We start from the raw sequence: 26,517 nt of genomic DNA on the forward strand, positions 1-26,517 counted from the left end.
GTTTATTTCCCATGAACTGAGAGGCTAGCTAGGCCATTCCAGAAGGTATTTCCACAAGGCTGTAGGTGTGTAGTCACATGTAGACCAGGCCAGACAAGGGCAGCAGATTTTCTCCCCTATAGGGCATTAGTGAACCAGATGGGTTTTCATGGTCATCACTACACTCAAATTCGAATTTCAACATCTGCCATGATCGGATTCGAACCTGGACTCCCAGAGAATTACATGGGTCTCTGGATCACCCTGATAATACCACTATGCCAGCACCTATTTAGAATGTTAACCTTACCAGCTGTTAACCCCTTAAATTGACATGGCCCCAACCATTTGATTATAATAGACTCTAAACTGCTTTCGTTGCATTTATCCTATTTTCTGCAGTTAAAATTTAATTTTCTCCGAACTAAACATTACCTCTAATATCATGAACTAGATATGTGTCATTCTGTCCACTATTCTCTGCAAATTTCCAACGCTTATAATGTTTTGCCTTTTCTACAGATTGTTTTGGGTATAACACAAAGCAATATGGAAACGTAATACTAAATGTTTAATTTTAAAGTGTATTTTTGCTCTTTTCCTTGCTCATTTGTATCATTGACCACTCTCTGGGTGAGAGACTGGGTACAGACATTTTTATAAAATTAGTTCTAACGTTGTGGGTATCGCTGACGACGCAGGCATTTATTGCTTTTGGCCGCCTCAATATCAACAGCACAAAAATCAGGCTATCTGATCATTGTCACATAGCTCTTTGTGGGAGTTTGTTGTGCACAAATTGGCTGTTGCAGTTTTTACATTACAACGGTGGTTACACTTCAAAAGTAGGAATTATCTGTAAAATACCTTGAGATGTCTGGTGGTCATGAAACGCACTATAGACATGCAAGTCTTTCTTCTCTTTGAACGATTTGATGTAACTGAGCTACTTACTAGGCTGTACAGAGGGCAGTTTGCACCAGCTTTTTATTTGCAGATTTTTTAAACAAAACCCAATTTCTCGAATAGTCATGATAAGAACATAAGAACTAGGAACAGGAGTAGGCCATCTGGCCCCTCGAGCCTGCTCCGCCATTTAATGAGATCATGGCTGATCTTATGGGAATTGAACTCTTAATTCTCTGGGTTAATTGACCAGACCCCTGAATGACTCATCTAGCCCCAACAGCATAATCAATATGCTCCCAAAACTGGCACACACTCGGGTTTTCTGTGTTTACTTTGTGTCCTGGATGCTGGCTGAGTGACCTGTCAAAGTTATTTTTTGGGGAGGCTTTTGTAGATGAGACTAAAATTGGAACACTCTCTGGGAATTACAGATGTAATACTTGATCTTTATCAGTCTATGGGAAAATTTGATGAAGCAGCAGTGTTTTATAAAAATAATTACATTTCAAAACATCTTCATTGTTATTTTATCCTCTCTCAGCCTGCAGTCATCCTTGCCGTGCCTGTGTAGGTCCCAGGCAGTTAGACTGTACTAATTGCCTCAAATTGGAGGAGGTTGTACAGATTCATCAGGGTGGCCACGGAATACCACATGGAGAGTGTGTGACTGATTGCAAACCACATTTCTACGTGAACAGTGAGAAAGTATGCACAGGTAAGTGCATCATCCTAGATAAGGTGCTCTTTGTTGATTCACTTCGATCTGAGGACACATTGAGGTTTAATATGGCCAGACTTCATAGCACAGTTTTGAAATGTTTATGCTATCTGGGGAAATGTTTATTTTTGAATAATGAAAGATGGTACTATTTAGTGACCACCTATGCATGAACGATTCGATGCCCGTAATCAGCTTGACACAGGAGGGTTTTCTGCTGCTCTTAACAAAAGTTAATGACAGAATCCAAAGAATCGTTACAGTGCAGAAGGAGGCCATTCTTCCCATTGAGTCTGCACTGACCATCTGAAAGAGCACTCTACCTAGACCCATGCCCCCACCTTATCCCCATACCCCCTGCGTTGACCATGGCCCTTCCCCTAACCTTTGGTAATTTGGGCATTCTGAATTCTCCCTCTGTGTACCCGAACAGGCGTTGGAATGTGGCGACTGGGGGCTTTTCACAGTAACTTCATTGCAGTGTTAATGTAATCCTACTTGTGACAATAAAGATTATTTAAAAAATTAAATTCAAAAAAATTGGACTGTGGAACAAAAGGAGTGCAACATGGTGGCACAGTGAGTGGTTAGCACTGCTTCCTCACAGCACCAGGAACCCAGGTTTGATTCAAGCCTTGGGTGACTGTCTGTGTGGCGTCTGCACCCTCTCCCTATGCCTATGTGGTTTCCTTCCACAGTTCAAAGTTGTGCAGGTTAGGTGTAGTGGCCATGCTAAATTTCCCTTAGTGTCCAAAGATGTGCAGGTTAGAAGATCGGCCATGATTAATACATGAGGTTATGAGGATAGGAGGGGAAAGTGGGCCTAGGTAGAGTACTCTTTCCGAGGGTCAGTGCAGACACGATGGGCTGACTGGCCTTCTGCCTGTAGGAAGTCTGAGTCTATGAAAGCGGAGCACCCAGAGGAAACCCACACAGTCATGAGGAGAGCTTGCAAACTCCACATAGACAGTCACCCAAGGCCAGAATCAAACACCGGTCCCTGGCGCAGTGAGGCAGCAGTTCTAACCACTGTGCCGCCATGCCACTTCAAAAAAAATTGTTGCTACTCAAACAGCAATTAGCCCCTCAAAAAAGTAAAATAGACTATCAGTTTTCAGGGGCATAATGGACCCTTAGTCACGCACCTATTTTATTCAATAGTAGCTTTGATGTAACCTAATACACCCGAACCATGTATTGGTATCACAGTTGGTGTTAATTATTGATGAAAGAAAACTAATAGCTGCTGTTGAAAGCTGGCTTCTTTGAATTTGGCAAGGTCATATATACACACAAAAATGTATTGTCTTGTGTAGCCCTGCTCACAATTTCAACCAATCTCCTGTGATAAGCAATTTACCCCCAAAAATGCATCTCTTAAAGGTCAGATGCCTTTATGTTGGACTGATGGTAATTACCTAGCTTTGACAGAAAGTTAGAGTTAGAGTCAATGTTTTTTAATGGATACTCCACACAACAAAAATTGAATATAAATACTAAGAATAGTCTTCTTATGTAAATAAATGTTTTTATTATGTTCTCACAAATGGCCCCAGTATTCAATTTTATTGTAAAATTTAGTGTTTGTACATGGTGCTTTTTTTTTCTCTGACTTTTTGTTAATTACTCTGAAGGCAAAAGCAATGCGAGCAATTATTCCATATTCCTTCAATACTCTGTGTTATATCTATGGCAGAGACTTCGGTAATCTTTGTCATCATATTCTGGAACTGTTTTCCTAGACCCTTCAACTTGCTCTCATTCATCATCTTCAAAACGTTCCTTAAATCTCTCTCTTCAAGAGCGTTTTTGGCCCCCTCTTCATCTTGCTCTCTACACCTCCTGCAAAGCTTCTTGGGGTATTTTGTAACATTAAAATGTGTTATATAGACATAACCTATTATCTGCATTTGTTATGTCCCTGAATTTCGCCTTGGCAAAGTTGCCTTTTTTTCTAACTTGGATCACATCCATTAACTTTCATAAAAATGACTTGGATTTATATGCAAAATGACACCAGACTGCCGATCCTTTGGGAGGGGAACAAAAAGCATTATTGATTGTGAGTATTGCTTCATACTGTGAAAGGCCCCTGGAGTGGAGCGGTGGATCAATTCCCGAAACCCATTTGATTCCCATTGAAGCCAGTGGAGTCTCAACGGGATGAAAACAGACCATCCTTGAAATCTGTGTCACTTAAGCATCTCTGGAAAAGCGTTGATGCCCTCAATGATGGTGTAAGCAACCTGAGAGATGCGGGGTATTTACTGCAAGGTGCCATTCAGATTTTTGAGAGTTGGAGGGAGTACTTTTGAGTTAAAAGCACTTTCCTTGGTGGGGGGGGGTTTCCTCCTTCAAAGTACAATAATTGTGTTTGTGAATTATTTTTCACTTTTACCCTGCTAAATTGCATCTTTTACCGTGCTATTATTTGAAGATGATGTTAGTTCAGTGGTGGGCAACCTGCGGCCACCCGGTGTTCATAAGCGGCCCATCAGCCATTTTGTTGACCGTTGCCGTTGCTCACAGTTGCCAGATTGCACAAGTTTCTCTTCATACAGTTCTTTTTCCTACCGGTATAACTGAACTGATAAGCATGTAAAGCAAGAGCTGGTGAAGTGAGGTGGATACTGATTGCACAAAACATTGACTGTGAGAGCCGTGTGCTCTCTCTGTGTTCAATCAAAAATGTAAATATTACTTTTGTTTTTGGCATTTGAAGTTGATAGTTTTATTAATATATGAAAGTTTAAGCATTTACTTGAACCCATTGATGTGTTCTGTGTGATGGCCATTGCAATGAGGTACTCAGAACATCCAGTTGTTTAACTATAAAGATGATTTATTCACAAACACGTGGATAACTAAGAGATGCCTATACAGACAAAAACTATTAAATGAATTAGGTGGATTGGCCATGATAAATTACCCTTAGTGTCCAAAAATGTTAGGTGGGGTTACTGGGTTACCAGGTTAGGGTGAAGGCGTGGGCTTAAGTGGGGTGCTCTTTCCAAGGGCTGGTGAAGACTCGATGGGCCGAATGGCCTCCTTCTGCACTGTAAATTCTATGATTCTATGATTCTATGAATTCAGTGAGTTCTACTGGAACTACTCTAACTGTGACTATCCTCTTGTACATCCTACTACCAACTGGCGGGTATCTCAAGTCATGTGAAGGATGTCTGGCGCCACAGCTGGTTGGAGGTTGCATCATTAACTATCTACAACACTGTGCACAGGCATATCACCACATCCATTATGAAATATTTGGAGTTTATTAAACGTATTCAATAATGGTCATAGTTAGTGGTCATGCCTGATTTCAATCTTGCTGTCCACTGAGGTGACAAGAGGGCCAGGATCGGCGAGGTACCCAGGCACAAGGTAAGTGATGGGGGAGGAGGGTGAAGACGTTGGACACACAGGGAAGTGGAGTGTGGGTGGCAAGGGCAGGATATGGATATGGCTCTCCGTTGTGCCCCTGCCCTCTAGTTCCTGAAGCCTGTCCCTCCCCCCGCCCCACCCCACCCCCAGAATCCCACAAGCAAACCCAAACAAGTATTTTCGCTTTTCAGGCTTCCCATATGGCAATTCCCCTGTCTGCTGCTGGGTTAATGCCAATGGCGATGGGATGAGGCCCTTATGTGGATATTAATTGCCCAGTTAAGGGTCTTAGTTCACAGCAACTCAGGAGAGCTGTCCACAAGTCTTAATTGGGGTTCCTGCATGGTGTGCTCTCTCTCCCCCTGCCCTACCACCACCACCATGCTGTGGGTAACATAGTGAATGCAGCAAGCTGAGGCATTTTAGTGGCCATTATTTGTCTTGTTCCTCCATAAAATTTCAAATAGATCATGGGTGGGTTGGTACATGGCAACAGGCTGCCAGAGTTTATGAGCCCATGCCTTTAAACCCACCAGTGGGGGGAGTGTAAAATCCAGCCAATATGTTACATTTTATTGACCATTGCAAATCATACTTCTAGTACACATCAGAAATACATGTATATAATATGTCAACTATTGTATGTAGCAGTTAGAGTTTATGATATGTTATGGAAAAAGTCAATTTCTCCATGAATTAGAAATATATGGAGATGTTGCTTTTTTCCAATTAAAAAAGTGATACGTTGTTTGTAGAAATGGTGGATCTGAATAAAGTAGAATTAATTTTTGTTACATCTCAAAAAATGGCAAGGTAACTAAGGACGTGTAGCAGTAAATATTCATGACTGTTTTGCTTGTGATTTTTGATACCTTTGCATACAGAGTGCCACTCCACCTGTACAAGCTGCACAGGGAGCAGTCCTCAGAATTGCACAGCCTGTTCTCCATCGAGAGCCCTTTATGAAAGCAAGTGTCTGCATACCTGTCCTGAAGGATTCTACCATCAAGACAATGTCTGCTATTGTACGTCTGCCTCTTTTGCACTGTCAATATTTCAGTTTCCACTTCCATGTATCTTTTGTGTATTTTGCAGCAGTATCCAGTCTTACAAATTAATAGCTGTACTCTTGATTTTTAAACGGTCAGTTCAGGAAAAGTCAACTCTGTGATTCACGATAACCATATTGCTTCTTTTGAGAAAACTGTGAGCTGATCAAAGACAGTTAGCAAAAATTAATGAAGGGTAGTTCATGTCAAACTAACCTATTTATAAAATTGATGAGATCACTAGCATGGTGGGCAACGGAATGCCTAAGGGTGTTGTCTAAATGACTTCCAGAAGGCATTTGTTAAGTTTCAACACCAGAATTATTAGCAAAAGTGTAAGTATACGGAGTTGGAGGTGACGTGCCATGGTATGGTAATTGGTTGTGAGATGAGAGAATGTTCTGCATTTGACAGAATGTGACCAGGAATCTGTACGGAGGCTTCAGATTTTTTACTATAAATATAAATGCATTGGATTAAGTAATAGAGAGCTGTGTATCCATGTTTACATCAGACACTAAGTTAGGAAGCATTCCTGAATTGTATAAGCTCGGAACAGGCATTTACAAAAGGACCTAGTAAGATTGCCCATGTGAAGTTTATCCATTTTGGGTCCAAGAAAGACAAATTGAGATTTTTGTTTAAAAAACTGGTGAAGCAAATAAGTTTGGTGTCCTTGTACACAAATCACCGAAAGCTAGTTCAGGAAGGGTACAGAAAATAATTAAAAAGGTTAGTGAAATGTTGGATTTTACCTGATTGGATTGGAATACCGAAGCGAAGAATGAATGCTTTCCCTCGATAAGGATCCAAAGTTACGTCCCTCATGGAGCAGTACACTTATTTTGGGCAATGACGCCCAGGAAAGATGTGTTGAATGTGAAAGGTTCTCAGGAGAAATTCAACAGAATGATGACAGGATTGAAAGGGTTACATTAATAGGCCAATATGCACCAATATTGTTTGTAACTCCTTGAGTTTTGATGGTTGAGGTGCGATCTAATTGATGTATTTAAAATGATGATGAATTAATAGTGTACATGCAGAAAAACTACTTCCTCTAATGGGGCAATAGAGAACAAAGGAACATAATTTTTCAACTGGAGCGAAACCATTTTGGCAAATGAGGAAACCCTTTTTCATACAAAGTCTCGAAGAAATCTGGAACTGTCTTCTGTTGACACACTATGGAGTTTGGATCAATTGAAACTTAAGATTTGATTTGTGTTTGCCATAAGCGTCTGAGCAGTCAAGCAAGGGAATGAGCAGCCTGCCTGTAACACAGCCAAGGTCGTAATGTCACTGCATTGGCACTCTAGAAACCCAGGCTAATATTCCAGGAACGTGGGTTCAAATCCCACTATGGCAGCTGGTGGAATTTAAATTCAATAATGAATCTAAAGCTAGTCTCAATAATGGTGACCATGAAACTATCATTGATTGTTGTAAAAATCCATCTGATTCACTTATGTCCTTTAGGAAAGGAAGTAATTTGGGTGTTAGGTTGTCACTTTTATTGTTAATGTAATGCATCGTAAACTTTATTTTAAATCTCCATTGTCCAGTCATCTCCTTTATGGCCTCTTGTCTGCCAAATGACCTTCAGCTTTGAGGCAACTGGTATGACAAGAAACATACAAAGGAGGTCATTCAACCCATCTTTTCTGCGCCGACTTTTAAAAAAAAATGCAAACCAGCCATTCACTTCCCAGCTCTTGGCCTAGACCCTGTAGGTGTTGAAGTATCTTTGAGATGCAAAGAGACTTTCTGCATCTATCAAACAGTGAGTTCCAGATCCCCATTACCCTCTGGGTGAAAACAATTCTCTTAACTCTGGCCATTGGTGAGGGTCAGACTACATTTGGTTGCCTGCCACATCTGCTGCCTCATCCAGGTTGCCACTCTTTCATTGGAGGTGGATGTCATCGCTGAGGCTTGAGACATCATGCCACTCATGCTAGAGACAGACTCTTCCAATCTTTTTCAAGTGGTGCACAGTGCCTTTGGAAATACTGACAGAAACTCTCACATTTTCTCCTGTTGCCCCAGAATAGATGCCTTCGTTATCACCCCAGAGGCTTAGCACCTGTGTTCAGCTAAGCAGAGTTTGGACGGTCTCGAATGGGGACCCTCTGGTGTCCCAGTCTCCAACACCTGCTGCTACCTTTTGATATGTGGGTCACACAATTGACCTGCCTCTGGGACCCCACTGAAGTATGTATATTTGAGCTGGTGGAGGATGTACATAAGTTGTGTGACTATGAAATGAAATGAAAATCGCTTCAATGAAGTTACTTTGAAAAGCCCCTAGTCGCCACATTCCGGCGCCTGTTCGGGGAGGCTGTTACGGGAATTGAACCGTGCTGCTGGCCTGCCTTGGTCTGCTCTCAAAGCCAGTGATTTAGCCCTGTGCTAAACAGCCCCTTCCTCCTCATGAGTGACTTCCTCTAAGAAGTCTTTGTCCTGCTTCTGCACCAGTTCCTATGTGATACTTGAAGGACCAGCGGGAGATTAAAGATATAGCTTAGAACTGACAAGGTAAAAGGGTTCAAAGTCATACTTGTAAATCCCAGCATATTCAGTGGTTGTTGAAATCAAGCCAGCATGAGTGAGTGTTGTGATGTCTTGTTTTGTCATCAGGAAGACCCCATGGCCTTGCACTTGACACCCTGCTATCTTCACTGAAGAGACCTCGATGACTGGAAGGCTTAAACATTTTTTTAATGGGATGTGGTGTCACTGGCAAGGCCAGCATTTATTGCCCATCTGCAATTGCTGAGCTGAGTGACATGTTAGGCCATTTCAGAGGGTAGTTAAGAGTCAACCACATTGTTGTGGATCTGGACTCGGTTCAGATAACAATGGCAGATTTCCTTCTCTAAATAGCATTCGTGAACCAGATGTTTTTTACAACAATCAATGTTAGTTTCCTGGTCACCATGACTGAGACGAGCTTTATATTTCAGATTTATTAATTGAATTCAAATTTTACCAGCTGCTGTGATAGGATTTGAGCCTATGTTCCACGAGCATTAGACAGCGTCTCTCGGCAACTAATCCATTGATATTACCACAATCCCCCATTCCCAGTTCATTCCCCAGTTCTCTGCCTGCCTTGTGTTCTACATTCTCTTGTACAAGAGGTGACTTAATTGAGGCATACAAGATGATCAGAGGATTGGATAGGGTGGACAGTGAGAGCCTTTTTCCTCGGATGGTGATGTCTAACACGAGGGGACATAGCTTTAAATTGAGAGGAGATAGATATAAGACAGATGTCAGAGGTAGGTTCTTTACTCAGAGAGTAGTAAAGGCGTGGAATGCCCTGCCTGCAACAGTAGTGGACTCGCCTACACTAAGGGCATTCAAATGGTCATTGGATAGACATATGGACGATAAGGGAATAGTGTAGATGGGCTTTAGAGTGGTTTCACAGGTCGGAGAGGAAGAGGAGACGTATGAGTATAAAAAATGGAATATGTTGAGAGGGTGGAATAATGACATTTGTGGACAGTGACATTTGTGGGGAGTGGCTGATAGGGATGAGTGAGAGTATCACTGCTGAGGATGTGAGGTTGTACCTCACGAGAGACTAATGAGCAGAGCTGCAATATGTTGGGGAGAGTTTAAACTAATGTGGCAGGGGGATGGGAACCGATGCAGGAAGTTGGAAGGTAGTAAAACAGGGACAGAAATAAACGGCAGTAAGGGGGAAATTGTAAGGCAGAGAAGCCATAGTCAAAAATCAAAAAGGGCGACAGTACAAGGTACAGTGACTGAGGGGAGCTCAGTGAATAGGACCAGGAATACTAAAAGAAATAAAACGGGAAGTGAAAACATTAATGGTAAGCGACGCGGCAGGTTGTTACATGAAGATATGGGTTCAATGACAAGGAAAATTAGGAGAAAGGTTAAGAGGAAATATAACTTAGGAGAGGTTACTGATCGAGGTGTTAAGACTCAGAACAGAGGTAAAAAAGCCAACATAAGTGTACTTTACCTGAATGCTCGTAGTATTCGGAATAAGGTAAATGAGTTGATGGCGCAAATCATCGTGAATGACTATGATTTAGTGGCCGTTACTGAAACATGGTTAAAGGATGGTCACGACTGGGAGTTAAATATCCGAGGGTATCAAACTTTTCGGAAGGACAGAGTGGATGGTAAGGGAGGTGGTGTAGCTCTGTTATTTAAGGATGACATCCGAGCAACAGTAAGGGATGACATCGGTGCTATGGAGGATAAGGTTGAATCCATTTGGGTGGAAATCAGGAATAGTAAGGCGAAAAAGTCACTGATAGGAGTAATCTATAGGCCACCAAATAGTAACATTATGGTGGGGCAGGCAATAAACAAAGAAATAACAGATGCATGTAGAAATGGTACAGCAGTTATCATGGGGGATTTTAATCTACATGTTGATTGGTTTAACCAGGTCGGTCAAGGCAGCCTTGAGGAGGAGTTTATAGAATGTATCCGCGATAGTTTCCTAGAACAGTATGTAATGGAACCTACGAGGGAACAAGCGGTCCTAGATCTGGTCCTGTGTAATGAGACAGGATTGATTCAGGGTCTCATAGTTAGGGATCCTCTCGGAAGGAGCGATCACAATATGGTGGAATTTAAAATACAGATGGAGGGTGAGAAGGTAAAATCAAGCACTAGTGTTTTGTGCTTAAACAAAGGAGATTACAATGGGATGAGAGAAGAACTAGCTAAGGTAGACTGGGAGCAAAGACTTTATAGTGAAACAGTTGAGGAACAGTGGAGAACCTTCCAAGTGATTTTTCACAGTGCTCAGCAAAGGTTTATACCAACAAAAAGAAAGGACGGTAAAAAGAGGGAAAATCGACCGTGGATATCTAAGGAAATAAGGGAGAGTATCAAATTGAAGGAAAAAACATACAAAGTAGCAAAGATCAGTGGGAGACTAGAGGACTGGGAAATCTTTAGGGGGCAACAGAAAGCTACTAAAAAAGCTATAAAGAAGAGTAAGATAGATTATGAGAGTAAACTTGCTCAGAATATAAGAACAGACAGTAAAAGTTTCTATAAATACATAAAACAAAAAAGAGTGGCTAAGGTAAATATTGGTCCTATAGAGGATGAGAAGGGAGATTTAATAATGGGAGATGAGGAAATGGCTGAGGAACTGAACAGGTTTTCTGGGTCGGTCTTCACAGTGGAAGACACCAATAACATGCCAGTGACTGATGGAAATGAGGCTATGACAGGTGAGGACCTTGAGAGGATTGTTATCACCAAGGAGGTAGTGATGGGCAAGCTAATGGGGCTAAAGGTAGACAAGTCTCCTGGACCTGATGGAATGCATCCCAGAGTGCTAAAAGAGATGGCTAGGGAAATTGCAAATGCACTAGTGATAATTTACCAAAATTCACTAGACTCTGGGGTGGTCCCGGCGGATTGGAAATTAGCAAACGTGACACCACTGTTTTAAAAAAGAGGTAGGCAGAAAGCGGGTAATTATAGGCCAGTGAGCTTAACTTCGGTAGAAGGGAAGATGCTGGAATCTATCATCAAGGAAGAAATAGCGAGGCATCTGGATGGAAATTGTCCCAATGGGCAGGCGCAGCATGGGTTCATAAAGGGCAGGTCGTGCCTAACTAATTTAGTGGAATTTTTTGAGGACATTAACAGTGCGGTAGATAACGGGGAGCCAATGGATGTGGTAGATCTGGATTTCCAGAAAGCTTATGACAAGGCGCAACACAAAAGGTTGTTGCATAAGATAAAGATGCATGGCGTTAAGGGGAAAGTAGTAGCATGGATAGAGGATTGGTTAATTAATAGAAAGCAAAGAGTGGGGATTAATGGGTGTTTCTCTGGTTGGCAATCAGTAGCTAGTGGTGTCCCTCAGGGATCAGTGTTGGGCCCACAACTGTTCACAATTTACATAGATGATTTGGAGTTGGGGACCAAGGGCAATGTGTCCAAGTTTGCAGGTGACACTAAGATAAGTGGTCAAGCAAAAAGTGCAGAGGATACTGGAAGTCTGCAGAGGGATTTGGATAGGCTAAGTGAATGGGCTAGGGTCTGGCAGATGGAATTCAATGTTGTCAAATGTGAGGTTATCCATTTTGGTAGGAATAACAGCAAAAGGGATTATTATTTAAATGATAAAATATTAAAACATGCTGCTGTGCAGAGAGACCTGGGTGTGCTAGTGCATGAGTCGCAAAAAGTTGGTTTACAGGTGCAACAGGTGATTAAGAAGGCAAATGGAATTTTGTCCTTCATTGCTAGAGGGATGGAGTTTAAGACTAGGGAGGTTCTGCTGCAATTGTAAAAGGTGTTAGTGAGCCCACACCTGGAGTATTATGTTCAGTTTTGGTCTCCTTACTTGAGAAAGGACGTACTGGCACTGGAGGGTGTGCAGAGGAGATTCACTAGGTTAATCCCAGAGCTGAAGGGTTTGGATTACGAGGAGAGGTTGAGTAGACTGGGACTGTACTCGTTGGAATTTAGAAGGATGAGGGGGGATCTTATAGAAACATATAAGATTATGAAGGGAATAGATAGGATAGATGCGGGCAGGTTGTTTCCACTGGCGGGTGAAAGCAGAACTAGGGGGCATAGCCTCAAAGTAAGGGGAAGTAGATTTAGGACTGAGTTAAGGAGGAACTTCTTCACCCAAAGGTTTGTGAATCTATGGAATTCCTTGCCCAGTGAAGCAGTAGAGGCTCCTTCATTAAATGTTTTTATGATAAAGATAGATAGTTTTTGAAGAATAAAGGGATTAAGGGTTATGGTGTTCGGGCCGGAAAGTGGAGCTGAGTCCACAAAAGATCAGCCATGATCTCATTGAATGGTGGAGCAGGCTCGAGGGGCCAGATGGCCTACTCCGGCACTTAGTTCTTATGTTCTTATGTTGTTCTGAGGAGAGCTGTGCATGAAAAGGCTAGGGAAGTAGTAGTGAGAGGTTTAGCACTTGAATGTGGCACACAACTCATCCTTTCCTGCCCTACTGAGATTATTGAACCCTTATTAACTTTGTACATATCCACGAGCAAGAAACCACACTGTTACTGTTCATCTCTCCAGCTGCCTCCAACCCCATGTGCTGGGTTTCAGAGGCTGACTTCTTCCTCCCAACCACTAGGAACAATATTTATCTTCAAGCCCTTTCAGCTGCTTCAACTGTACCGAACAGACAGTTATTTTAACTAGCAGCACATTAGTGTATTTATTTGGTCATTCAATTTTTCTTCATGAATTCCCTTTATATTGGTGATCATACAAATGGAAATTGCTCTGGACTTTAAACCGAATATTAACTTTTGGCCACACTTGAAGCAGGAGAGTCCAGCAGTGGATTGGGAGCCCAAAGGTTTGCGCAGTGGTTTTTGCCGTCGTTCTTCAGCTCAGCCACAGTATTAGCATTGCATTTCTAAATTTCCTGACCAATTGGACATGATCACAACCTACACCTGACTGTTGAAGCACAATTGTGACTACTCAGATACTGAAGCAGTCCATGTCCAAATGCAGCAAGACCTGGACAACATTCAGGCTTGGGCTGTTAAGTGGCAAGTAACGATCATTTCATATAGTGGCAGGCAATGACCATCTCCTACAAGGGAGGATCTAATCATAGCGCCTTGACATTCAGTGGCATTACCATCGCTGAATCCCCCACAATCAACATCCTGGGGGTTGCCATTGATCAGAAACTGAACTGGACTAGCCATATTAATACTGTGGCTACCAGGCCAGGCCAAAGGCTAGGAATCCTGCGGCGAGTAACTCACTTCCTGACCTGCCCAAAGCCTGTCCACCATCTACGAGGCACAAGTCAGGAGTGGAATGGAATACTCACCATTTGCCTGGATGAGTGCAGCTCCAACAACACTCAAAAAACTCGACACCGTCCAGGACAAAGCAATCTGCTTGATTGCTTCCCCTTCCACAAACATTCAAACCCTACACCACCACCGACAGACAGTGGCAGCCGTGTGTACCATCCACAAGATGCACTACGGTAACTCACCAAGGTTCCTTAATAATAATAATAATAATAATAATAATAATCGCTTATTGTCACAAGTAGGCTTCAATGAAGTTACTGTGAAAAGCCCCTAGTCGCCACATTCCGGCGCCTGTTCGGGGAGGACGGTACGGGAATTGAACCCGCGCTGCTGGCATTGTTCTGCATTACAAGCCACTATTTAGCCCACTGTGCTAAACCAGCCCCTATAATCATTTATTGTCACAAGTAGGCTTCAATGAAGTTACTGTGAAAAGCCCCTAGTCGCAACATTGCGGCGTCTGTTCGGGGGGGCCGGTACGGGAATTGAACCCGCGCTACTGGCCTTGTTCTGCATTGCAGGCCAGCTATTTAGCCCACTGTGCTAAATCAGCCCCTATAATTGCTTATTGTCACAAGTAGGCTTCAACGAAGTTACTGTGAAAAGCCCCTAGTCGCCACATTCTGGTGCCTGTTCGGGAAGTCCGGTACAGGAATTGATCCCGCGCTGCTGGACATTGTTTTGCATTATTTAGCCAGCTGTTTAGCCCTCTGTGCTAAACCAGCCCCTATACAGCACCTTCCAAATCCACTACCAGTACCTCTAGAAGAACAACAGCAGCAAATATCTGGGAACCCCACCACCTGGAGGTTCCTCTCCAAGTCACCACCTTGACTTAGAATGCCATTCCTTCACTGTCACAGGGGCAACATCCTGGGACTCCCTCCCTAACAGCACAAGGACTGCAACGGTGTTCAAGAAGGCAGCTCACCAGCACCTTCCGAAGGGCAACTAGGGATGTGCAATAAATGCTGGCCTAACCAGTGATGCCCACATCCCATAAATGAATTAAATACAATTTTAAAATGTTGACACATCACGCTGAGCATTTATTAATTCACTGGATGTGTGTCACAAAATGTTCTAGATTTTATAGGTTTATGCTCCACTTAAAATTGATGAACAATAGTTAGCACTTGCTGAAATTTCAGTTATGAAAATGAAAATCGCTTATTGTCACAATAGGCTTCAAATGAAGTTACTGTGAAAAGCCCCTCGTCGCCACATTCCGGCGCCACTTCGGGGAGGCTGGTACGGGAATGTTATCCATGTTATGTTATCCACAAATTGGTAAGCAATATTATTGGATAAATGAATGAAAGAAAGCAAATAAATGCAGCACATCAGGTCCAAAGTATATATTATACAAATGTGAATGCTTTTGCATGGGTGCAGGGGTTTAATCATGGTCAGAAGATAACATTCCGGCCAAGATTTAAATTATCAAACTCAACAACATTGTATTTATTTATATAGCATTTGCAATATAATAAAACTTCCCAATGCACTTAATAATTAAACTGTCTTAAATTTTCTCTTTCTTTCCAGCATGTTATCCTTTCTGCAAGCAGTGTAATGGACCTTCAGACTCTGATTGTTTGGCGTGTCATCCTCATGTAACACTGCTGAATGGATACTGCAGAACCAGGTGTGACGAGGGGCAATACCTGAATCAAGTTGGATACTGTGTTGGTAAGTAGCAGTTTAACTCTGCACCATGGCTTAGAAAGCATTCATTAATTGTGAAACAAAACAGAAACCGTAACATTTTTCTTGCAACTGGAAATGAATGTAAAGCTACATTGTGATCTAGAACCTAACAAACAAAAATGTCTGAAGCCAAGCTATGGTTAGCTTTACCAGCGAGGATTGGGGCAAAACATTTATTTATTTCCTACAATGTTTTCAGGACCAGGAATAGAACTCAACAGGATCAGAATGGATCCTTTCTACAATTGTTAGGAGAGAGAAAGACAACGTCTGTGCTGATGTAATCTCAATGTGGGAAGGTTATCCTTCAGTTCTGTCGCATCCCTGGAACAGGCTCTAAGGGGAAGATAAGTGTTGTTCCCAGTGGATGGGAAGAACAGTACAGAATTCTTAAAGTCTGAACCTTCTTCGTTGTACAAACTAATACTATTTTATCATGACCCATAAGCTTGGAATCAGGTGCACAATGACCTAATTTGATCCAGATTTAGTAATTTTATTTTACACAGTCATAATACTGATACAAAAACATCTATAGGAGGATGAAAATTAAAAATAGACAATAACTTGAAGAATTGCAAATTTAAAAAGGTGTTTTCGAACTTCAGCTGATCGAAGCGGAACTAATTACGCTGTGAAAACCAATAGTTCAATTCCCCCTCCCAAAAAAACAACTGCCCTTGTGGCAGTGCGAATGGCATGGTCATTCATCTGATTTGTAAATACACTTGCTTTGAGAAAGTTGCATATTAATTGGGTGTTCAACCCCTCAAAATCCTCCAGCAAAATCTCAGCCTATGTTTATAGTTGCCCAATTAAATTGGAGTTTAGTGATAAAGCAACCAATGTCTAAATGTATTGCCAAATGCTCTAGGCTGATAGTTTGCTGTTGCCATCCAAAAGTAATTTTTTTTTCTTTTTGTTTCAGATTGCCAACCTCAGTGTAAGCACTGTGTAGCTGACCTTAGAGGTACAGGTAGTGTCTGTCTGTACTGCAAGGATACCCGTGAGATGTTGCTAGGAGACCGTTGTATTTCTCATTGTCCCACGGGATACTTCATGAGCAGAGGCACTTGCAAAAGTAAGCAGTGGGGTGGAAAAAATACTGTAAAATAGGGTCCGCAGTTTTTTTTTCAAATTCTTACATTGATTGGAATAAACATGGTGATAAATTCATGTCTTTACTTATTCCAGGGTGTCATTCATCATGTAAAACGTGCAGTACTGAAGGAGCTTATGGTTGTACTGCTTGTGCAGCTGACTTGGTTCTGGCCAATACTGGCATGTGCATTGCTGCCTGCCCCCAAGCATTCTACAGTGACAACAATCAGATCTGCCAGTGTATGTATCTCTCGTTTGCGACCATTATATTGCTACACTTGCTCACTGATGGAATTTCTACTTTATGCGTAATTTCCAACTTCACATTTCCAGTAAGACACCTTGGCCACCAGTATCGCATATCGAAAGTTTGACTGTCAGGATCTGTGTTGGAATTGTAATTGGAAAAAAACACTTCTTACGTGATGTGCAGCCATTGATCTTGACATTGTTTTAAATAAAACAGGCACTTACAGATATTTTTTATTTCAGGTATCGTATCTAAATTGTAAATGCCGGTCAATGCTAGCATTTTTGCATATTACTAGTAATTGACAAAAAATCCAGATGACATTTTTCCCTTCCGCTGTTGTTCTTTCTCTTGGCCCCCTTTCTGAAATGTGTTGATTTATGCCAGTCAACAACTTCTTGAGTGCCAGGAGTCCCCAGTACTGCTGCTGAGTGGCAATTTTTTGTTTTGGGTCTTTGCCTCCACCACCCTTTCAGGAAGCGAGTTCCAGACTCCCAACACCTTCTGGGTGAAAAAGGTTTTCCTTCACATCCCCTCTAAACCTCCTCCCACTTACCATAAATCTGGTACTTGATCCCTCCACCCAGGGGAAATGTTTCTTCCTGGCTGCTCAATGTCTGCCCCTCATAATTCTATACATCTCACCCATGTCCCCCCTCAGTCTCCTCTGCTCCAAGGAAAACACTTTATCCAATCTCTCTTCATAGCTAAAACTCTCCAGCCCAGGTAACATCCCGGTAAATCTCCTCTGCACCCTATCATATCGCTCCTGTAATGTGTATTCCAGAACTGCGCACAATACTCTAGCTGTGGCCTAACCAACATTTTCTACAGTTCCAACCAGACCTCCCTGCTCTTAAACTCTATGCCTTGTCTAATAAAGGCAAGTATACCATATACCTTCTTAACCGCTGTAGCTACCTGCCCTGCTACCTTAAGGGACTGGTGTACATGCACACCAAGGTCCCGCTTCACAGGGTCTTTCCTTCTTTGACTTTACCAAGTGCATTACCTCGCATTTATCCAGAATGAATTCCATCGATCTCCCCAGCTGCACGAGTCATGAAAAGTGACCGGAGCTACTTTGCAAGGTGTCCATCCATTCTATTTAGTGCCAGGACTCCTGTGGTTGCAGATCTATACTTGAGGCTACAGAAAGCATTGGCCCATTTCACCAATGCAAATTAGACAGAAGGAGGCAGTCATGGTCTCCCATCACATTTTCCTAAGGGTTACTCACTAGGCACCTCAGGGCATTCTGGTCTGACCCCAGATCTCCACCAACCAGAAAGTCTACAGAAGTGTACGGACTAACAAAAGAAACTGGTCAGTGATCGGTTTAAATTTTAAATCCCCTACATTGACTATCAAAAAGTAATTGAGTTCTTCTAGTCTAAGGTCTAAGGTGACTTAATTGAGGCATACAAGATGATCAGAGGATTGGATAAGGTGGATGGACCTTTTTCCTCGGATGGTGATGTCTCGCATGAGGGGACATAGCTTTAAATTGAGGGGAGATAGATATAAGACAGATGTCAGAGGTAGGTTCTTTACTCAGAGAGTAGTAAGGGCGTGGAATGCCCTGCCTGCAACATTAGTGGACTCGCTAACACTAAGGGCATTCAAATGGTCATTGGATAGACATATGGACGATAAGGGAATAGTGTAGATGGGCTTTAGAATGGTTTCACAGGTTGGCGCAACATCGAGGGCCGAAGGGCCTGTACTGCGCTGTAATGTTCTATGTTCTATGTTCTGGCTGCTGATCTCGGAGTCAATTAACTTTTCTTTTCCTTCCTCAACACTGGGCAACGGGCACGGACTGAGGTGCCCTAGGCTATGTTATTGGCCGAGGACAGGAAATTGTTACGTTTATGGACTTAGAAGAAGCAGTGCAGTTTGGGGTTGGGGATTCTATCCTGTACTGGGGCAGGAAGATTTTAATATTAGACATTTTAAAGCAGGCACTGTTGGATGAAAGTCAGAAATGAGAATTATTTGTTGATTTCCTATTCCAAAATTCAGCTTAAACCAATTTCTAACACAGAAAAGGAGAAACATATTGGCAAAAAAAAAAGACTCAATAACTAAGTGTTGCCTTTAGGTGGCATAAGGTTCTGTCGGTGCCAGCTGGCTACTTGTACCCAACATGTTTTCATGTGTGTGTCACTTGGTACTTTGTCACCTGGCACAACTCTAGGCTAATTTACTGGGAGATGTAATAGTCGGATCTGATTATTTATTGACCTGGGGCGGGATTCTCCGACCCCATGCCGGGTCGGAGAATCGCCGGGGGGGCGACGAGAATCCCGCCCCCGCCGGCCGCCGAATTCTCCGGCACCGAGAAATTGGGCGGGGGCGGGAATCCCCCCCCCCGGCAATTCTCCAGCCCGCGATGGACCGAAGTCCCGCTGCTGTCATGCCAGTCCCGCCGAGGTGAATCAAACCACCTACCTTATCGGCGGGACTGGCGGCGTGGGCGGGCTCCGGGGTACTGGGGAGGGCGGGGGGCAATCTGGCCCCGGGGGATGCCCCCACAGTGGCCTGGCCCGCGATCGGGGCCCAACGATCCGCGGGCAGGCCTGTGCCGTGGGGGCACTCTTTTCCTTCCGTCTTGGCCACAGCCTCCGCGATGGCCGATGCGGAAGTGACCCCTCCCCTGCGCATGCGCAGGGATGACGTCAGCAGCCGCTGACGCTCCCGCGCATGCGCGGACTTCCGCCGACCGGCGAAGTCCTTTTGGCCCCGGCTGGTGTGGCACCAAAGGCCTTTCCCGCCGGCCAGGTAGGGGAGAATCCCGCCCCTGATGTCTACACGTACATATTTTTAACAGAATCTACTGGATAAGAGTCAACAGCAGCAACTGTGGCAATATAACTGTGGTTAGCACTGTTGCTTCACAGCGCCAGGGACCCGGGTTCGATTCCCGGCTTGGGCCACTGTCTGTGCGGAGTCTGCACATTCTCCCTGCGCCTGTGTGGGTTTACTCCGCTCCGGTTTCCTCCCACAAGTCCTGAAAGATGTGCTGTTAGGTGACTTGGACATTCTGAATTCTCCCTCAATGCATCCGAACAGGCGCCGTAGTATGGCGTCTAGGGAATTTCACAGTAACTTCAGTGCAGTGTTAATGTAAGCCTACTTGACACTAATAAAAGATTATTATTAGATTATTATTATCGTGGTCAATTGTAACATGTTGATATCCTCCTGTGTGTCTTTTTAAAATATTGATGCACCCCAAGGAAACTTTTCCTTGTCTTTTGAAAGAAAGTGCTAATTCATGCTCTATTCTTATCCTACAACAACGATACAGTGCCAGTAAAAAATACAGAAATCTGTCACAGAACAAGAGACGTATATTCACTTGTGAACACTCTGGGATCTAAGCATTTCGCTCTCATGTTTTAGGGACCCTAGTTTAAAGTCTTTGGTGTACATTTGTGATTTTAATGTTGCCGTTGTATAAATCAACTAAAACTCAAATTGAAAAGATTATTTCCCACCATAGCCTGTTTAGAATATTACCTTACAAGCAACAAAATAATGCTAATGTATTTTGTACTTTAACTGTGACAATTTTAAATGATAGAATGGTTATAAGAAAGAAGGAAGCCATTTGGCCTGTCATGATATGCTGCACTGGCAACTGACGTGGCACTTTATGTAATAGCTTAGATTTCTGATGGCCGTTGTTTTCATTTGCATTGTCACTAGGGATTCCTGATGTAATTCTGGCATTGCAGAGTTGTGAAACATTTAGAATTCTTTTTATCTCAGTTAATGCATTGATGCCCATTTTGATCCAAGTGCAGCAAATATTTGCTTCCATTTTGGGGTCTGTTACTGTTGATAATAGTTCAAGCTTTTTGTAATCCATTTCCTGTTAAAGCTTAACCACTCATTTAGTTGAATGCCAGTTCTCCTGATTTTTATATAGGATCTGCTTTGATATTTGCAAGCATAAATTATCAACCATGTAACAAATGAAAGCTATTAATCAAATATCAGGCACAAGTTAATTTAAGGTTTTGAACAAACTAATTCATTTTCACGTGAGCTGGATTCTATGATGTTATGGTCTGTTCGTAGGGGGGAAAACTTTCAATTGATTGTTTTTGTCTCCTAGCCTGCAATAGCCAGTGTTTGACATGTGAGTCCAATTCAGCCTGCTTGTCCTGTAAAGACCCCATTAAAGTTTTGCTCTTTGGAGAATGTCAATATGAGGCCTGTGCCCAGCAGTACTACATTGACTACGCTGCAGGAACTTGCCGAGGTAAGACAGGCAGATAATATAGTTTTTCTCCCAGTGTTTAGTTTCCATTTTTAAAATTAATTTGACTGACTTTGAAAGTCTCAAAAAACGTCTTCAACAAAACATGTTAATGATGTATTTATGAATATTTTGATTATACAAGGAGGTAGTTAACTTCATGTTGGACTTTCTGATGTACTCTTGTGAAAGAGGAATTCAGGAAAAAGTATTTTAATATAAAGCTGCAGAGAGCTATGTACATAACCCTTAATGTCTCCTATCAAAAACAATTTGAAAAATGTACTTGAGTGTCAAAAATACAATGTTGAACAGTCAAGTGTAAACATTACTGTGCGGATAAATTGTTAGCTGGGCTTCCAGGCAACTCTGTCTTTTCAGAATATCTTCAGGCTTTGTGAAATAGCATTTCTGATTTGCTGGGAATGCCCTGGTGGTTTAGAATACAGACTGCTTATCTAACACAAAGCACAACAGTGGATTGTGGCAACAAGACTATGGAAAATCCCTTCAGCTAAATGAGAGGGGTACAAAGAAATTAGATTGTTAGCTGCTAAACCTGTTGGTGCTTAAATGGCAGGTAAATGCTTCATATGATTTGGAGGTAAGACTACGAGAAATGGCTTTCTTGGTGAAGTCGCTTTTGATTTTGACGGGAGTTGCTGATCAGTAAAGGTTAATACCTACAGGTTTGAAGCTTTCTGTGACCGGCCACAGCGTTTACTGTTTCTCTAGAATGTCTGAAATCCATGTCCACATGATTCGGCCCTATAGTACTGCTCCAGCAGAACAGAAGCTCAAAACTTAAATAATCATTGGCTGAATCGCTTCTGTCCACTTTCAGCACAGTGTGAGCTGATTCTAAAGGTGCAAATGTGGCTGTGCCGTTTGAGTGACAGATGCTTGCAGAGGGAGAATCGAAGCATCAAAATGTGACGAATGCTAATTATGTGCCAAAGTTTCCAATTTGGACCTCTCAAGCCCTCGTAAACACTCCCGACTGAACACCTGGCCTGGAGCGTGAGGGACCCTGCACTTGGTGTTCCCAACAATGGGAATTCCCGATTCGGTGCTTTTGGCTATCACCTGCTGCTGTATAGCGTCAGTGAAAGTGCTATGTTGAATGTAACTGGAGCACTTTGAGCTCGTTTTTGGATTCTCAATGAAATGCTGCTGGAATTGGACAAGGACATCAGAGAAGTTGGAAGGCCAGTCAGGGGAAAGCCTGCTTCAGTAATGGGACTATAGTTGCAGTTCCTCTTAGGCTACAGCATGACTAAGAGATTGGGTGCAAGTAACAGAAAAGGGAGAAGAAGGTACAGGAAGAGGTATCCAAGATTACTATTCTTTGGACAGACTGTAATTGGACTACTCGGATTCCAGTTCCCTGAAATCACACCACAGCATCATTGTTGCTGCACATTCTGTACCTACCCTCTCATTTGCCACAGACCATCACAGTGCCTCTTGGCCAAAGTCCTGAAGTTAAAAACCCACAAAAATACCATTCCATTACAACTTTATTCAACAGCACTTCCAATGATAGATACAAAATTGAACTAATCATCCATGTGCTTTTCTTTATTGCTTATTTTTCAGGTATCTCAGGATCCTACATTGTGCTGGTCCTGTGGTTACAGCATGACTGGTGAAAGGCTGTTGTGTTTCATTGGGGAGATGTCAGAAAGCCTTGCAGGATGCCCTCGAGTAGCTCTTAACGTTGAGGGCCTAGCTTTAGACTGCACCACCTCTGCATGATTGGTAGCAGCTTGGGCTGGCTGACTGTGAGGCACCATAAAGGGTCACCGAGTGACTGTGGTAGCAGCCTGAATGCTATCGTCACAAGAGAGAACAATGCCTTCTTGGTCTGCAGAACCATTGCCTTTCCTGCAGAATGACACCTCAGCAATCCCATTAATCAGCTGGAGCACAGGGTGCTGGACTGTTGTGAGACCTTACAAGCCTTTTGAACACTGGTGGCTGTAGCCATGTCAACAAAGGTTTGGGTGTGCATGGCACCCTGTTGAGTTTTCTGCGGCTGTGGTGAGGATCACCTAACATCGATCTGGGTTTCTATTGCGGCACTGAGATATTGGGTGGCTGCCATTGATCCCAGATTCTGCATATTGGCTGGGTCAGCAAGTCATCATGGTGATGGCTACCATTTTCATATTGGAAAACATGGGCTCCAAGTTCCGTTCAAAGCTCTGTACCAAGATGGAGTCAGATTCTTCCATACTTCTTGGCAGTACAAAATGCTATATGTCAGGTCTGCCACTGCACCAAGCATCTCTGTGTGCACACCTAGCACTATTCTCACCTGAATCCCTTGCAACAAATTCCTCTGTGACCTTACCCTCAAATGCGTTGGCTCATGTACTCTACCCATTCTCCTGCCCTGGCTGAAATCCATTCATCCCCCTTGACTCACCAGGCGCTGATTCTGCATCTATACTATCTGAGCTGATGGCTGCAATAATCAGATCAAGTGATGGTGGTTCTTTGTCAGAGATTTGTAATTTCTCCTATCCTACAGGGGCATATCTTGGATATCTTAAAATAGGGGAAATTTTGGATAAAGACAAGGGGAAGGGTAGAGGGCAAGAGATCCATGATCATACCACCTGCAACTTCCACTTCATGCCAGATAGCAGATGAGCATGAAATTGGATTTGGAAGGTAACATAAGGCAGGAACGTACTGTTGCCCTCAATGTTCTTGATGCCACCTGATATAATAGGCCCAGTCAATGTCAGCCCCATAATGCCTTCGAAGGCCTCAGGAGATGCAGGAATGCTGCCATTTATCTGCTGTTCTCTGCTCTTATGCACAACCTTGTCCTGCAAGAAGGCAGGAGGAACATTACATAGAACATACAGTGCAGAAGGAGGCCATTCGGCCCATCGAGTCTGCACCGACCCACTTAAGCCCTCACTTCCCCCCTACCCCTGTAACCCAATAACCCCTCCTACCCTTTTTGGTCATTAAGGGCAATTTATCATAGCCAATCCACCTACCCTGCACCTCTTTGGACTGTTGGAGGAAACCAGAGCACCCGGAGGAAATCCACGCAGACACGGGGAGAACGTGCCCTCTCTGCACAGACAGTGACCCAGTGGGGAATCGAACCTGGGACCCTGGCGCTGTGAAGCCACAGTGCTAGCCACTTGTGCTACTGTGCTGTCCAGTGTGTTGCAGTGTTCTTTGGTGATGTTTATGCCATAGCTGACTAGTTGGGAGTATATGGTAGCTGTGAGAATCAAGTCTGATTCACAGCTGGCGGAAATGGCGTTTGTTGCCCCGCCAGCTGGCGCGGAAATGCGGCGCATGCGCGGGAGCGTCAGCGGCCGCTGTCAGTTTCCCAGCGCATGCGCGGGAGCGTCAGCGGCCGCTGTCAGTTTCCCGCGCATGCGCAGTGGGGAGAGTCACTTCCGCCTCCGCCATGGTGGAGACCGTGGCGGAGGCGGAAGAGAAAGAGTGCCCCCACGGCACAGGCCCGCCCGCGGATCGGTGGGCCCCGATCGCGGGCCAGGCCACCGTGGGGGCACCCCCCGGGGTCAGATCGCCCCGCGCCCCCCCCAGGACCCCAGAGCCCGCCCGCGCCGCCTGGTCCCGCCGGTAAATACCAGGTTTGATTTACGCCGGCGGGACAGGCAATTCCTGGGCGGGACTTCGGCCCATCCGGGCCGGAGAATCCAGCGGGGGGTCCCGCCAACCGGCGCGGCCGGATTCCCGCCCCCGCCCAATCTCCGGGAGCGGAGACTTCGGCGGGGGCGGGGGCGGAATTCACGGCGGCCAACGGCCATTCTCCAACCCGGCGGGGGGTCGGAGAATGACGCCCCTGAAGTCTATGAACATTTTCTGGCACTGCACGTAGGTCTCGGGACCAAATTCTGAGAATCAACCTCTGTTTTCAGGTGTTCCCTTTCCCTATGCAATATGTACCATGAGGGCCTCCTAGCTACCTGTGGAAATAGCATCTCTCTCCTCTCCACCTCCAGCATGGCATCAGAAAAACGGGTAGCCCTACCTCTGGCCTGCTGCTCTATTACCAACCTTCTTCCATCCTTTGAAGTCTTCCTAAGAATAATTCAGTAGCTGATGTAGTTTGAGTGCAGTTTCCCTTTAAGAGGGGCAGGCTGCCTTTAAAATGTGCAGTTTAGTTGTATGTCATGTGACCACCCCCCAATTGAGCATCATGCAGCCAGACAGCAATACGTTTTTCAATTTCCACCACACTTCAAGATTATAATCATAAAGAAGAAATACTAGCATGTAGTTTGCACACAGCCTCTCTCAATGGGAAGAGGTATGGCACAGTGAAATAGATTGGTTTGATGTTTATTTGAGGAATTAATATTTGTATTGGCTCTATAATAAACCTAATGCTCTTTAATATTGATGAAAACACGCACATCAAAATTTATCCTTGAATGTCTGAAATATAATTTCAACTTTGATTTGCATAGTAGTGCACAGTGATGTTATTTTGGAGAAGATGTCTGTAATGCATCTTAACCATTGATGTTTGATGACATGACTCTTAACATACTGTTGTGTTCATTAATTATTCATTGTTTGGTTGCATCTTTTTTTTTAACCACCATTGTCTGAGGTATTGATCTTAGCTCGCCTTTTATTTGTTTCCGTTTTCACAATTCCATAGTAGTACAAAGGACAGAATTCTCCCATTTTGAGACGAAGTGCGGTGGCAGGCAGCTCTGGTGGGGCCTGTCCTTTCAACCAGAATGGTGGGACCCCATGCCAAATGCACCACTTGGGACCTCACTGATAATGCATGGGCAATCTCCCCTCCAGTTCTCCTGGCGGGCCAACAGCTAATTAATTTGCTTGCCATTGGCTGGTGGGTTTGAAGGTCCCAGTGCCACATATAAATACCTATCCAACCCACTCGTATCACTCTCTCCAGCGCAACTGTCTTCCCAAGACTGTGCAGGATTTCAGCAACACAAAGGAAAAAGGCTAGCAGCCTCAAGAAGAAGGCAGCACCATCGTTCATTGCCAGGGCACTTGAGGCCCTTATTTAGGGAGTGTGGGCCCACCAGCATGTCCTGTACTCCAAGGACGACTCAAAGAAGCACAATAACTTCACCTCTCTGGCCTGGGAGCTCATTGCCTCAGAGGTCGGCATGGTCGTCAACCACCCGCGAAGTGCCATCCAGTGCTGGAAGCGGATGAATGATCTCATCAGCTCCGCCAGGGTAAGTCCTCTCTCAGCTTCCTCCACTATTAGACTCTCAGGATGGCATCATGTACTCTTCAGGGATCTCAGCCGGGATTCTCTGAATCCCGGCCAAGTG

The 26,517-nt window shown here is 43.8% G+C and overlaps 1 protein-coding gene across 2 annotated transcripts in view; it reads left to right on the forward strand.

The window, feature by feature from the left end:
• fras1 (Fraser extracellular matrix complex subunit 1) overlaps nt 1-26,517 on the forward strand; it is a 714,708-nt gene that overhangs the window by 371,750 nt on the left and 316,441 nt on the right. For both annotated transcript variants that reach the window (XM_072496214.1, XM_072496215.1), the window contains exons 18-23: nt 1,430-1,603; nt 5,875-6,015; nt 15,414-15,557; nt 16,504-16,656; nt 16,770-16,916; nt 21,053-21,199. In XM_072496214.1, coding sequence (XP_072352315.1) covers nt 1,430-1,603; nt 5,875-6,015; nt 15,414-15,557; nt 16,504-16,656; nt 16,770-16,916; nt 21,053-21,199 — 906 coding nt within the window. The remainder of the gene's footprint in view (nt 1-1,429; nt 1,604-5,874; nt 6,016-15,413; nt 15,558-16,503; nt 16,657-16,769; nt 16,917-21,052; nt 21,200-26,517) is intronic.

This window comes from Scyliorhinus torazame, chromosome 3 (assembly GCF_047496885.1).
Source record: "Scyliorhinus torazame isolate Kashiwa2021f chromosome 3, sScyTor2.1, whole genome shotgun sequence".
In the NCBI taxonomy this organism is placed as follows: domain Eukaryota; kingdom Metazoa; phylum Chordata; class Chondrichthyes; order Carcharhiniformes; family Scyliorhinidae; genus Scyliorhinus; species Scyliorhinus torazame.